This window comes from Pan troglodytes, chromosome 3, assembly GCF_028858775.2.
Source record: "Pan troglodytes isolate AG18354 chromosome 3, NHGRI_mPanTro3-v2.0_pri, whole genome shotgun sequence".
Taxonomy (NCBI): Eukaryota; Metazoa; Chordata; class Mammalia; order Primates; family Hominidae; genus Pan; species Pan troglodytes.
Window position 1 is genome coordinate 82590961 of NC_072401.2, and position 14663 is coordinate 82605623.

Here is a 14663-nt window from a genome sequence, read left to right on the forward strand (position 1 = left end):
GGATGACAAATTTAAATGGAACAAATAAAGCGAACTTAAAAAGAGTTAAAATATAGGTAAGTAGTTAATCAAAATGGGGAAACTTTTTTGCTCTTTTTATGCAAATGAATTAGAAGATATAACCAAAATATTAGATTTGGGAAATATTTATTTTAAGCAAACAGTATGATAAGAATTTGGACCTTTAAATGAGAGAAGGATCCATCTGCATTTGGTAATTATGGAAGAAATAAAGTTATTGATGGGAAAGTTCTTAGCAACCATGATGCAAGTTTGTGTTCCAGTGCTGCCACTCCCACACGACAGTAGCTTTCATTTGGAGTCAGTTTCTTCATCATAAATGCACTATAATTAGGAGTGATGTTCTGGATCTAATTCCTACGAGCCAGTCGTTAAGCCATTAGTGGCTTAAGAGCCTCTGGGGTGTGAATATTTATACCAAGGATATTGGCAAAGGCTACAAATGGGACCCTCTCCCCTGCCTTTTGTTTTCTTTTGTTTTTAAGAGAGCCATTTACCAGCATATTACTTGAAATAAGAATAGATTTGTTAGACTAAAAAGATAATATTTTATATATTAAATTATATTTTGTTCCCATTGGAAACAAACAGCATCTGGTATGCTTTTCACTAACATGGAGGAATTTTGAGGTATCCTTGACTTCTAAAGCCCACTCTCTGCTCTTGATAAGCTATATCTGTGCATCAAATGATATTTTCTGATTACACCTCTCAACACACACAGCATACACATTACTTATATTTCCTTTTTTCCTTTTCACATTAGTTGCTTTCAAATGTACAGTTTTCCTCTGGATAGGTAGTTGAAAGGTCTGGTACTGTCACCAATTCAACTGGCCTCACCAGAAGTTGAAATTTGCTATTTGCTATTATTCCCCAATACTGATTTTGCTTTTTCTGTTCACTACTTTTAATCTGTCTACCATATAAGCTGATTAGTGTTTTTGACATTTTCCTTTTAATTGACTTATAAACTGTTTCCTGTCTTTGAGTGTGATCCAAGTATGTTATTGTTTTAAGCTCCAGCTTGAGCTGTTTTTTATTTTCACTCTTCCCAGGCACTTTGGTTCTGGCTGACAGGGATAGGATAGGCTTGTTATTCTTTTGTTTGGCTTTTCTTTTGTAAATTAATCAGCTTTATTTTTTAGCATAATTTCGGGTTTACAGAAAACTTGAGTAGAAAGTAGAGAGTTCTCGCATACCCTCTCTCCACTCCCAGTTTCTTCCTTTTAGTGTGGTATGTTTGTTACCATTGATGAAACAATATTGAAACATGATTATTAACTAAAGTTTACATTCCAGTTAACTCTTTGGGTTGCACATTCTGTAGGTTTTGACAGATGTATAATGACATGTATCCACCATATACTATACTACAGAGGAGTTTCACTGCCCTAAAAATTCTGTGTTCTACCTATTCGTTGCTTCCTTCTCCCAAGCCCTTGTAATCACTGATCATTTTATTGACTCTACAGTCTTTTCCAGAATGTCATATAGTTGCAGTCATACAGTATATAGCCTTTTTAGATTGGCTTCTTTCACTTAGAAATACACACTTAAGATTCCTTCATGTCTTTACATAGCTTGATAGCTCATTTCTTTTTAGCACTGAATAATATTTCATTGTCTGAATATATCACAGTTTATTTATCCATTCACCTACTGAATGACATTTTGGTTGCTTCCAAGTTTTAACAATTATGAATAAAGCTGCTATAAGCAACCATGTGCAGGTTTTTTGTGGACATACGTCTTCAGCTCCTGTGGGTAAATACCAGGGAGCATGTTTCCTGATCATGTGGTAAGAATATGTTTAGTTTTGAAAAAAATAACCGAAATATCTTTTAAAGTGTCTGTAGTATTTTGCATTCCCATCAGTAATTAATGACAGTACTTGTTGCTCCACGTCCTCACCCGCATTTGCTGTTGTCAGTTTTCAACATTAGTCATTCTAATCAGCATGTAGTAGTGTATCATTGTTGTTTTAATTTTCAATTCCCTGAAGACATATGAGGTTGCACATCTTTTCATATGCTTATTTGCCATCTGTACATCTTCTTCTGGTAAGGTGTATTAAATCTGGTGCTCATTTTTTACTTGTGTTATTTGTTTTCTGGTGGTTGAGTTTTAAGAGTTCTTTATGTATTTTGTATACCAGTCTTATATCAAGTATGTATTTTGCAATTTTTTTCTCCCAATCTGTGGCTTGTCTTTTCATGCCCTTAATAGTGTCTTGCAGAGCTCGAGGCTTCATTTTAATAATTTTTTCCCCTGGATCATGGTTTTGATGTTTATCTAAAAAGTCACCCTCCAAACCCAAGATCACTTAGATTTTCTCCTATCTTCTAGGGGTTTAATAAGTTTTGCATTTCACATCTAGATCTATGATCCATTTTCAGTTAATTTTTGCAGAAGGTATAAGTTCTGTATCTAGATTTTTTTTTTAACATGTGGATTTCTAGTTATTCCAGTACTATTTGTGGCAAGGTCTCCTTTCTTCATTGAATTGCCTTTGCTACCTTGTCAAAGATCAGTTGATAGTATTTGTGTGGGTCTATTTCTGGGCTCTCTATTCTATACCGTTGATCAGTTAGTCTATTCTTTAATCAGTACCATACTGTCTTGATTACTTTTTTGAAGTCACGTCCTGTCAGTCCTCTGACATTTTTCTTCTCCTTCAATATTGTGCTGGCTGTTCTGGGTTATTTGCCTTTCCATATAAACTTCAGAATATGCTTGTTGATACACACGAATTAACTTGGGGGGTAGACCTGCTTTCTAAACTAAAAATTTTGTGTTTGCTTTTTGAAGTCAGATTTTTTTTTTATTATACTTTAAGCTCTGGGATACATGTGCAGAACATGCAGGTTTGTTACATAGGTATACACATGCCATGTTGGTTTGCTGCACCCATCAACCCGTCATCTACATTAGGTATTTCTCCTAATGCTATCCCTCCCTTAGCCTCCCACCCCACAACAGGCCCCAGTGTGTGATGTTCCCCTCCCTGTGTCCCTTTGTTCTCATTATTCAACTCCCACTTATGAGTGAGAACATGCGGTGTTTGGTTTTCTGTTCTTGTGTTAGTTTGCTGAGAATGATGTTTTCCAGCCTCATCCATATCCCCGCAAAGGACATGAACACATCCTTTTTATGGCTGCATAGTATTCCATGGTGTATGTGTGCCACATTTTCTTTACTCAGTCTATCATTGATGGGCATTTGGGTTGGTTCCAAGTCTTTGCTATTGTGGACAGTGCCACAATAAACATATGTGTGCATGTGTCTTTATAGTAGAATGATTTATAATCCTTTGGGTATATACCCAGTAATGAGATTGCTGAGTCAAATGTTATTTCTGGTTCCAGATCCTTGAGGAATTGCCATACTGTCTTCCACAATGGTTGAACTAATTTACACTCCCACCAACAGCGTAAAAGCATTCCTGTTTCTCCACATCCTCTCCAGCATCTGTTGTTTCCTGACTTTTTAATGATTGCCATTCTAACTGGCGTGAGATGGTATCTCATTGTAAAGTCACAGATATTTTTTTTACTTTTGTTCATGTTCCAAAGCCTTTACCTTCTACTTTTTCTTTTGTAGGTAATCATCAAAATTTTTATTATTAGCCAATATGGTGTATAAATAATAATTATTGTAATACTAAGCAATTGTATGTTATGTAAAAATTTCTGTTATATAAATCTATGCATAAATATATGCATATAATATGTGTGTACATATGTAAGTTTGTGGCTGTGAGGTAGTAGCCCAAAGATTTTTTTTTTTAAATCCTTAAAGACCTCTGGGGGTGAGGAAGCTAGAGGCAGCTTCCACAGACTTCAGTGTGGTTATTTTAGACCACATCTACCTGTAGGGATTTTGAAATACCCCAATTGTTGAGAACTAGTGTGTATTTTGAGGGCTGTTACTATTCAGAATGTAGTGTGTAAAAACATAATAGAGTCAGAAAAAAGCTGAGATCTGCTGCTGTAATGAGCTCAAACACACCTAATTGTAAGAGTTATACGTTATTTCTCTTCTCACTTGTCTCTTCTTTTTGACTGAATTTAAATTTATTTTATAATGGTTTAGGAGTCTCATCAGCATGAAAAAGACAATTATTTTATTAAATATATTAAATACAGTGCTATGGAGACTGTAAGCCATCCAAAAATACTGATATGTAGTTTTTATTTGAGCTTTATCTAAGAGACAGAGCAGGAATGCTAGCTTTTAGATTCCCAAATTTTAATTATTCAGGTCCTGTTTATTCTTATTATTAGCAGTTAGAGTTTAGTAGATTTATATTCCAAGTATGTTTAATACGACATGGGGTTTTTCCAGTTTGTAATTCAATGCTTGAATTGCAATCTTTAGAATTATATTAACAGTTATGTCTTCCTTCTCTCATAGGCTTACATAAATCTTTCAAAATTTTGGGTTAGCATGTAGAGAAATATTACAACTTAGCATTATAAGGTATTTAATGCAAGCAGTCAGGTAATACCAAGTTAGTCTAGTTATATGGAAGCTAGCTTTTCTTCTTCTGCTTGGAGTGATCATCCCTGTTTCTCTCCTATTAGCAGAAAATGAAAAGAATTCACGTATCTTTACCAAGGCTGAACATTATGATGAAATATAAAGTTGAGGGGGACAACTTTGATGGATGAAAAATGTTACCTGATTTTTATTTGTGTTTAGAATAGTAATGAAATTAAATATTATTGGCCTCCTCCATTTTATTGTTTGTGACTTGCTTGTTCATGTCCTTGTCCTTGTTTCAGTTTGGGGGTGTGGGTGTTTTTCTAGTCGATTTCATCACAGCTTTGTGTGTAGAAACAAAAGTGATTAACTGTGTGTTTATTATATGCCCACATATTTTTTCCTGCTGTCTAATTTTACTTTGGTTTTATATACATACTCTTAGGATCTTTACTCACCTAATGCTGTATTTTGAACACTTTCCTGTGCCATTTGGTATTTTTTGATAATGTAATTTCAAAGATCTGTTTAGCATTCTGTTTATTAGATTATAAAAATCATTTGTCTTGAATAAAATAAAATTTGAAATTTATTTTGAAATTTCAATCAGTAGATCTGTTCATTGTTACTTTTTTATATTAATAATTTCAACTAACAGTTATTAAACACCTACTAAGAAATAAAATTTAAATATTTAATCAAAAACGTTTTTTTCATAAAAATTTGAGTTATCAAACAAAATATTTTTATCTTGACAGATAACTTGTAAATAAAGGTTTGCCTAAAACTTTTGGCTTTATAGGCAAATTTTTTAATGTATGCAATTATGATACCTAGGAATATTTGGTTATGCTTTATTTTTAAGAAAGTAGAAGACAGTAAAGGCAAATTATTTGTGAAGTCATTTTAAGTAAAGTTTTTTTCTTTGTAGAAAAAATGTTTAAAGGCTAGAATGTCATTTTAGAAGTTTTTACTTTGTTAAAATTTAGAATTGAAGTACCTAGGTTAGTTATAAGGTTCTTGTTTAGTTACATTTACTGTAACGTTAAAGCCGGAGAAACTTTATAACTGTTATGACCTTATGAATCTTAATTAAAGGAAAAGGTATAGTTTGTAACCACTACCTTAAGTTAAATTATGGTACTCTTAATGTTCCAAAATAATTTTTTAAAAATTAGAGAGCTCTTCTTTTTTCCACAATGACATTTGTTAACAGATTCCCTCTTTGATAATACACAATGTTGGATCATGAAACAGAGTAAACAAACAGGTCATTGTTTAAAATAATGTACACTGTGTTCAAAGGACTGTGAGTTTTTGTTTTGAGTTGTTATATAATTTTCGTTCTAGAATACAGTACATAATGTATTTTAACTTGATATGACACAAAGATATTTATTTTAGATATATTACGTTTGTGATACTCTTTAGATTACTTTTACAGATTTGTGTATTTTGACCTATGTGTGGTAGAGCAAGTTTTTTTAATTTGACAAAAATTTTTAAATAAGTTTTGAATTTATGTATTTAGAACAAATTTATTATCCTATAGTTATGTGCACATAGACACAAACACAGGAAATCAGTGTTTAAGTAATTGTGTTCTGCTTCCTCTTTCAAGGAAGGGGTTCAAGGGCAGTCTCTGGAGTTCAGGTTGAGGTAAAGAAGCACGAACTTGCAGATTCTCCCTGAATATTCTAAGCCAAAAAAGGCAACATAAGCTAAGTTAGAGGATATGGGATCGACATATCAACATATGGGATCGATATGGACATGACTGGAAAACTTGTATGTAGGAAGCCAAGTAGGCTGCCCAGGCAGTCAGAAGAACAGAGCAGGTGAAGCTGCACAGCATGCAGTGGTGTGTCTTCTTTTGGGGCCAAGCCTGATGCAGCTTACTATTTGCCAGCACCGTGTCATCTCCATCTGAGTAAATGGCACCACTATCCTATGAGTGATTCAAGTAAAAATGCTGTGAGTCATTGTTAATTCCTTTCTGTCACCTCACTGATTAATCCACTAATATATGACAAGTCTCAAATACTTTGCTTTTTTTCCTGTGCTGTTGCCATCCTCTTAGCCCAAGTTGCAATGATCTCACCTGGATTTCTGTAATGGCTTCCCTGGGTCTACATTTTCCCTCTTTCAATCCATTCTCCAGAGGTACCAGAGAGATTTTTATAAAGAGAAAGCCAGATCCTATCCCTCTCCATATTAATGCTTTCCACTGAATTTTAATTGCATTTGGAATGAAATCTAATTTTCTTACAAAGTTCTTAAAGATCTTCTGTGACTTGCTCCCTGACTACTGATTCTGACCTTATCTCATATCCCCTTCCACCTCTGCTTCTTCCCTTGAGCTCCAGCCACACTGGTCTTTCTGTGTTTTAAGCATGCATGTTCAGTCTTGTGTTTTCTGTTCCTGGTGCTTTGTCTTGCTCCCTCATTTTAAAAATCATTTAGGCCTGAGTTTAAGTGTAGCTTCTTCAGTGAGGTCTTCACTGAGCGTATTTTCCAAAGTAGTGTTGTTTTTCAGTTCCCCAATCCCATTCCTGTTTCATTTATTCACACCTGTTTTATTTCCTTTATTGCATTTGACTGTCTGATTAGAATCCATTCATTCATTCAGCAAATACTGTGCACCTAATCTATGCTAGGCATTGTTCTAGGTACTTGGAATTTACCGTGAACAACAACAACAACAAAAACCAAAAGAGAATCCCTGTTCTTATATTCACATTAGTAGGATAGAGAGAGAAACAGTACATAATATACATGATATGTAATTAAATTATAAATATGTTAGTATGTTAGAAATAGACAAAATGGATTATGGTAGAGGAGATTGGGAGAACTGGTTGAGGGTTAGAGGCAGCTTACAAATTAAATAGGGTAGTTATGGTAGACCTCTTGAGTTGATTTATTAAAGTAGAGTTCTTTTGTTTCTTTTACTTTTAGCTTCAGCGCCAGTCAGCAAAGTAAATAAATACTGTGCTTCTTCCAACTTTCATTCCACTTGGGGAAAAAAAAATATCATCATGTCAAATATTACGATTGACCCAGATGTCAAACCTGGTGAATATGTCATCAAGAGCCTCTTTGCAGAATTTGCTGTTCAAGCTGAAAAGAAAATTGAAGTTGTAATGGCCGAACCCTTGGTGAGTACAGCTGACCTATAAATCTGAAATATTTTCTTGACTTTTGTATTAGCCACTATAATACAGATTTTTCAAAGGAAATAATATACTTGAAAAAAATATTAAGGGATAGTGGTGATGTAGAAAGCTGCACTGACTTTAGAATCCACTTTGATAAGTTGCTGCAGGTCGCAAAAGAACAAAAAGGAACTTCAACAGTGGGAATTGTGGAAACAAATAAAACATAGGAAATAAAGGAAAATTAGGATATAATGTGAGTTAACACTAAGGTCACAGCCAAACTTATAATAAACAAGAGAACATATTTTACATGTATATTGTGTGAGACATACTTGGAGAATGTGAGAAGCTCTATTTGATTAGAGCCCATGATGAGGAGGAGGGAAGAGAAAGACTGAAAACAAACACATGGGTCAGTTTCTAAAGAGTTGTAAATGCTATTGTGATGGATAATATGGTGGTTGAACAATAGAGAGAGAAGACATTGAGAGCGGAGACTATTTAGTTATTGTACATAGTTCAGGCTGGAATGAAAGGGGTCTTGAACTATGGTGTTAAAAGTAGAAATGGTTGCAGAAGAAAGTAAGAGAAATAACAGAAGTAAAATCAATAGAACTTGACAAGTAACTAAGTAGGGGGCATTTTGAATGAAAGTTAAGGGTTAAAGATGCTCTGGAGTGTTAGTAAAGATGATAATATATTTACTTTGGTAAAGTACACAGGAATATCTTTGGGTAGAAAAGGTGGATAAAATGATTTTTCGTTTGTGTACCTTAAGCTTGAGATACTGGTGATCTCACCACATGGAATTAGTTGCTTGATTGGTAGTTGGAAATTCTTTTTGAGAACTCAAGAGATGGTAACTAGAAATACAGATTTTGGTATCATCTATATGAGGGTGTAAATTGAAGCCAAAAGAGCAAATGATGATTTCAAGGGAAAGAAAATATAGAATTATTATTGCCAATAACGTAGAGCAGCAAAGTACAATGAACATTGAGAGAAGTGGTTATTGGATTTGGAAATAAGCAGAAATAAAACAGAACAGTTTTACCTTCTTGATATAATTACAGGAAGTAACTTTGACTCTCTGCCACCTTAAATAGGTGACAGTTTAGGTTACTCTTTGGGCTGGAAGGAAGTGGGTATGTGATGTACTAAGAACACAGTGTAGGTTCAATGTGGAATGTTGGGAATGGAGAGGAAGGCGAAGGATGTTGTAACAGCTGAAACTCACTCCTTACACAACTGAATTAGGGATAGCTATTCACCACCAATTTCAGATTCAGAGGGTTTGTGACGGCGCACTGAGGAGTTAGGCACAATAATATATTGGCTTTAGAACCTGTGTGCTTACTGAGCCTGTTATAGTTCCTTAGAAGGATGAGAGAGGAAAACAACAGAAGGGAGGACAGGGCAGGAAGAAAGTTGAAGGAAGTATTGTCAATGCTCTTATTTTCTTAGTGAAGTAGCCTTGAAATTGCTGTGAAGGTGAGTTTCTTCTCAATGATTAAGTAGAGAAAACTACTCTGAGGAAAGCATCTATGAAATAATATGTTCTGGGATCTGATACGTAATAATAGCCAAATGTATATTTCAAAACTGTGCAGATGTTTATATTCAGTTTAAATCATCCCATGATTGCTTTCCACATAACAAATTGATTTTTATACTAATGTATATATATTTGTGTATATTGTATAATGTATATATAGTATATATATAGAGAGACAGCATATATATTATTAATATAAAGTTCTGTTTTAGAAGTAAGGATTACAAAAGCCTATAGCATAAGTTCATGATTATAAGATTTGATTATAGATATGCTTAAACTACAAAATGTTAGTTTTCTTTTTCAATGGTCTCTGAATTACATGATAAATTACTACACTAGTCTACTTAAACAGCATACAGTAAGGGAACAACTCTAAACAAATTGAAGAATTTATTATGGAAAATGTCAAACATATATAAAACTAAAGATTATGGTATAATGAACACTTAGGACCCATCACCTGGCCTCAGCCATTTTCAAGTCACACAGCACATTTTAAAAACACTTTATTTTATGAAATGTTTTATAGTAGTATCATGTGATACAGTCCTACCAGTTCTCAATTTTTATATATATATTTATATATTTGAGATTTTGTGTGTGCATATATATATATATATATATATATATATATATTTTTTTTTTTTTTTGGAGAGGCAGGGTCTTGCTGTGTCTCCCAGGCTGGAGTTCAGTGGCGCAATTTTGGCTCACTGCAACCTTCGCCTCCCAGGCTCAGGCAATCCTCCCACCCCAATCTCCTGGGTAGCTGAGACTACAGGCATGCGCCACCACACCTGGCTAATTTTTGTGTTTTTGTAGAGATGAGATCTCACCCAAGCTGGTCTCAAACTCCTGGGCTCAAGTGATTCACCTGCCTTGGTCTCCCAAAGTCCTGGGATTATAGACCCACCACTTCTGGCCATATTGTATATTCTCATTCCAAACTTCCCATATATTCCCTCTAACTTAGTCATCCCCCCCTAAGCTAAATGAATATGTATTTTACTGTAATAATTTGTACATACTTCTAGATTATGATGATATCACGTTATAGTTAATTGCTTACATGTTTATCTTCTCCGATGTGAGTTACTCGATACCAGGAACCAGGTCTCTCTCATCTCTGTATCTGTGGCACTGCTTGTGGTGGTGGGTACTCAGTAGAGGGTTTTTGTTAAATATTTGTATTTTAATGAATGTAGCCTTAAGAAGTATTGCTGTGGTGTGTGCCTTTTGTTTTTCTAATAATAATAATAATGTTTTCATTCTAGCCAGAGCTTCCGATAGTTCTTTCAGAATAGCCTGATGCTATTCATTTATCTTATTAGTTAATTCATTTATTTAATAGTTAATTTTAGAGGCATCTGCTATGTAATCTGAGATTATAAAATTATGATTAATAGTGGTAAGGATTTCATCAGAACGTAGATGTTTCTACTCTGCCATCACAAATAGAAGAGGCATCACTGCTTACTCTTCCTGACACACCAGGAAAACCCCCACATCACCATCATATTTTACAGATTTTACCCCTTACACTCCTATATACCAAGATAATTTCTTCTTATCTAGAGCAGAGTGCCAGCTTTGTTTTTATTTATGTCCAAGTCTGGGTAAGTTGGGAATCCATAGCTTCAAGATTAGATAATGAAAATACATTTAATCTAATATTGTCACAGTGTTTACAATATAGCTTCAAATGCTTTTATTGGAATTTCATTTATTTTGAAATTTATTCTGTACCCTTTTAGGTAATAATCATCTAAGATGACTCTCGGGGTTCAGAGTCACTTTAAAGAAAATAGCATCCAGGGCTTGTCAGATACAAGAAGGCTGGCCTTGCTCATGGTCAGTCAGATAGTAGGTTTCAAAAACACAAATGTGAATGGCTTTTGCTGAAAGAATTTAATCTACCACTAAAATGAGAGAATTGGCTTTTTCATTCTTATATTAGAAACCATAATAAAAGAAGATTAAGGAAGCCAAAAGACTTGAAGATTAGCTGAGTTGGATTTTTAGCCACAATTTCATTTTCATTTTAGAAGGAAGATTCAAGAAGGGCAATCGGTGATTGAAATGGCAACTTGCAGGCTATGCAATCCAATACCTTAGGTCCTTTTTTCCTAAAAGGAGATGGATCAATCCTCGGTAATAACCTAGGTATATCCAAGTTTATCTGTTAATCTTTTAGATTGCTGGGGACTAGAAAAGAAGATAGAAGAAAATCCATTTACCTATCTTCTTCTGATTTAGACCTTATGTTTTGATTTAGGCCCAGCATTTTAAAAACTCTAAAATTTTCACTATTTTTTTGAGAGTATAAATATGTGTATGTGTCTTAAAGGGTTTCTTCTCCCTGTATGGTCAGTTTCTTCCAAACTGCATTTTTCTGCTGGTTTTACCTTCTCCTCACATGTTTATTTTAACTTGTTATATTTTAAGAATGAAACACAGTTGATTGGAAGTCCAGTGTACACAGAGGAGCCTTTTTGACTGTGATCTTCTGTGTATTACTGTCAATGGACCATCAGTGTCAGATCTTTTTTGGGGGACTTGTCAGAGTCCCCAAAGAAGGTTCCTACAGTACTCTGAATGGGAGAGTTTAGGCTTTAGCTGCAAGCATTCTGGGGAACTAGACTCAGAAGATAACTGGGGTTTTTGATATTTGGTGTATATATTCTTGCTTAACCTCCCTATCTTCAGTATGGTACCTCTTCAACCATTGTATGCCCCAGTCAGCATCATTGTATTTTGCCCTTTCCTAAGAAAGGCAATGCCTCTGAAGGTAAAGTGAAAGGGAGGGTCTAAATCTTTCTTAAACAAGCTTTTTAAAACAATCTTTCAACCAGCCCTCTTATTTTTATCCTCACCTTTAGCCATACTTTCAGAGTACCCAAGTTCTCCAATTCCTGAGCCTTCTGGGAAGTTCTAAAGCATCAGTTGGGTTATCTTTCCTTTACTCTCTGTGGGTCAAGCTCACTCACTTCCCTCTGGTTGTGCCTCAAGTGTCATCTTCTCTATGATCATGTTATCTGAAATTTCAGTCCCCATTCCAACTTCCTGTCCTAAATCTGTCTGACATAATATACACTTCCTTTACTCTCTAATTAGACTGTTAACTCTGTAAGAGAGCGAGTTGTTTTCCGTTTTTTTATGGCTGTATCTCCAGAACCTAGAACAATGTGTGGCATACTGTGAACCCGGTAAATAATTTGGACAAATGAGTGAATGACTGACTGAATGAACAGACTGCCGACTTTCCCCTTTGCTTACTCAGGAGTCACCGTTGTTTGGTGAGATAATTAGTTATGGTCTTCATCTGCTTTTCACCTCCTCTCCCATCCTTTTTGTTCTTTTGTTTTAGCCCTTATAAAAATTATTTCACTGTTCTGTTTTAGGATAGAAGGTTGGCTATACAAGTGTTCAACCTGCCATCTCCAATTACAGATTACTGAAATGTTTCAGTGTCATTGTTACGGTTTCAAAATTTTTCCAAAAATTCTCTTGCTTTCTCTGAAGCTACATATTGCTGTTGGTATCCTACATATGCACTATATGTAGAATTAAATTATAAAATATAGGATTGTGAGCCTTGGAATTATTAACTTTTTATAGTATTATGAAAATAACACTATAATACTGTATAATATTATAAAGTATTATATTTTATAATTATAATATTACTATAACTTTTATTACTATGAAAATAAGACTATAAAAAGTAGAAATAGTTTTAAAGGTTATATAATAAAAACATCTAATCACTATCAACAGTTTTTAGTCTACCAGTTTTTCATGTCTATTACTTATCCATCTCTGTAGCACCTGCCACCTTTAAAAACTTTTTATTCTTTAAATTTAAAAAATTTTAATCTTAAAAATAATTGACGTATAATAATTGCAGATCTCATGGGAGTACATAGGGATGTGGTAATACATATGGTGATCAGACCAGGCTAATTAGCATATCCATCATCTCAAATGTTTGTCATTTTGTTTATGTTGGGACATTCAATATCCTCCTTCTATTATGGCTATTTGAAACTATATAATGTATTATTGTTACTATAGTCATCCTGCAGTGGTATAGAACACTAGAAATTATTCCCCCCACTCTAGTCGTAATTTTGTATTCTTTAACAAATCTCTCTGTGCCTCTCTTTCCCCTACCCCTCCCAGCCTCTCGTATTCTTTGTTCTATTTTTTTTACTTATATGAAATCACCTTTAAACACACACACACACACACACACACACACACACACACACGCAAATGAAGGGGAGATATATATAAAATACACATTTTTTCTGTACCCAGATATTTTTATTTTAACAATCTAAATTGGAGATTATTATGTATCAGCCAATATAAATTAATCTCATTCTTTCTAACAGTCGAATATTACATATATAGTTTTAAATCAGTCTCTATTGATAGGCAGTTTTGGCCTTACCCTAGTTTGAGGCTGCTTTAAAGAAATGCTACAGGACATATTGCTGTACACACATCTTTGCATTCATTTATGTGTTAGTGTAAAGAATAATTTTACTTTTTAGTTGTTTGTGGTGAGTTACATAGACAATAAATGTTTTTTAATAGTTTGTCTTTTAAAAAATACTAATATATTGAGGCCGGGCATGGTGGCTCATGCCTGTAACCCCAGCACTTTGGGAGGCTGAGGCGCATGGATCACCTGAGGTCAGGCATTCGAGACCAGCCTGGCCAACATGGTGAAACCCCATCTCTACTAAAAATACAAAAACTAGCTGGACGTGGTAGTAGGCACCTGTAATCCCAGCTGCTGGGGAGGTGAGGCAGAAGAATCACTTAAACCCAGGAAGCAGAGGTTGCAGTAAGCTGAGATCATGCCATTGCACTCCAGTCTGGGTGACAGTTTTTTTATATAAAAAAACTTACATATTGAAACACAGTACATCTACTTGAGCAAGCATTAGGGCATCCTCAACTACACTATAATGAACCTAAGAAGTTAATACAAAGTTCTTGATTAGTAATTTATATTTAGTGTAGTATATCTTTTCATGTTTTCTGTTTTTATTTTTTTATTTATTTTTTTTTTGGATAACATATCCTTTTGCATTCAAAAATCACTTCTGAGTTCTTATGGACAAAACAACCCACCCCCATTTTCCGCTTCAGGAAAAGCTCTGTGAGGATGTCAAATCTTCAGAAATCTTTCAGGAAGTATGGATTTGTTATGAAACAAATAAATGTTAAACATAAGGCAACTGTGTGTTTCTGAAAAGTTTATCACTCTCTCTTATTCTTCTAGTTGGCTATAACTGTGTTGAATAAATACGCTACATGAGTAAAAAACTACTTGAATCAGCAGTCCTCAAAATGTTAAAGCTCTTTAGACTTAATATTTACAGTGAAAAGGGGGGATCAAATAAGTCAAATAAGTTAGAAAGAAACCTCTT

At 34.4% G+C, this 14663-nt stretch overlaps 1 protein-coding gene across 32 annotated transcripts in view; it reads left to right on the forward strand.

Annotated features, from left to right (window-relative positions):
- Positions 1–14663, forward strand: part of FRYL (FRY like transcription coactivator) — a 280599-nt gene that overhangs the window by 136325 nt on the left and 129611 nt on the right. For 25 of the 32 annotated variants that reach the window (XR_010156313.1, XR_010156314.1, XR_008547561.2 and 22 more), the window contains one exon: positions 7465–7664. Coding sequence is in view for 29 of the 32 variants with exons in the window: in XM_063808910.1 (XP_063664980.1) it covers positions 7465–7664 (200 nt within the window). In the remaining 3 variants the exon portion in view is untranslated. Of the gene's footprint in view, positions 1–6127; positions 6481–7464; positions 7665–14663 lie in introns of all 32 variants that reach the window. The other 7 variants (XM_063808895.1, XM_063808899.1, XM_054683155.2 and 4 more) reach the window with 1 other exon arrangement.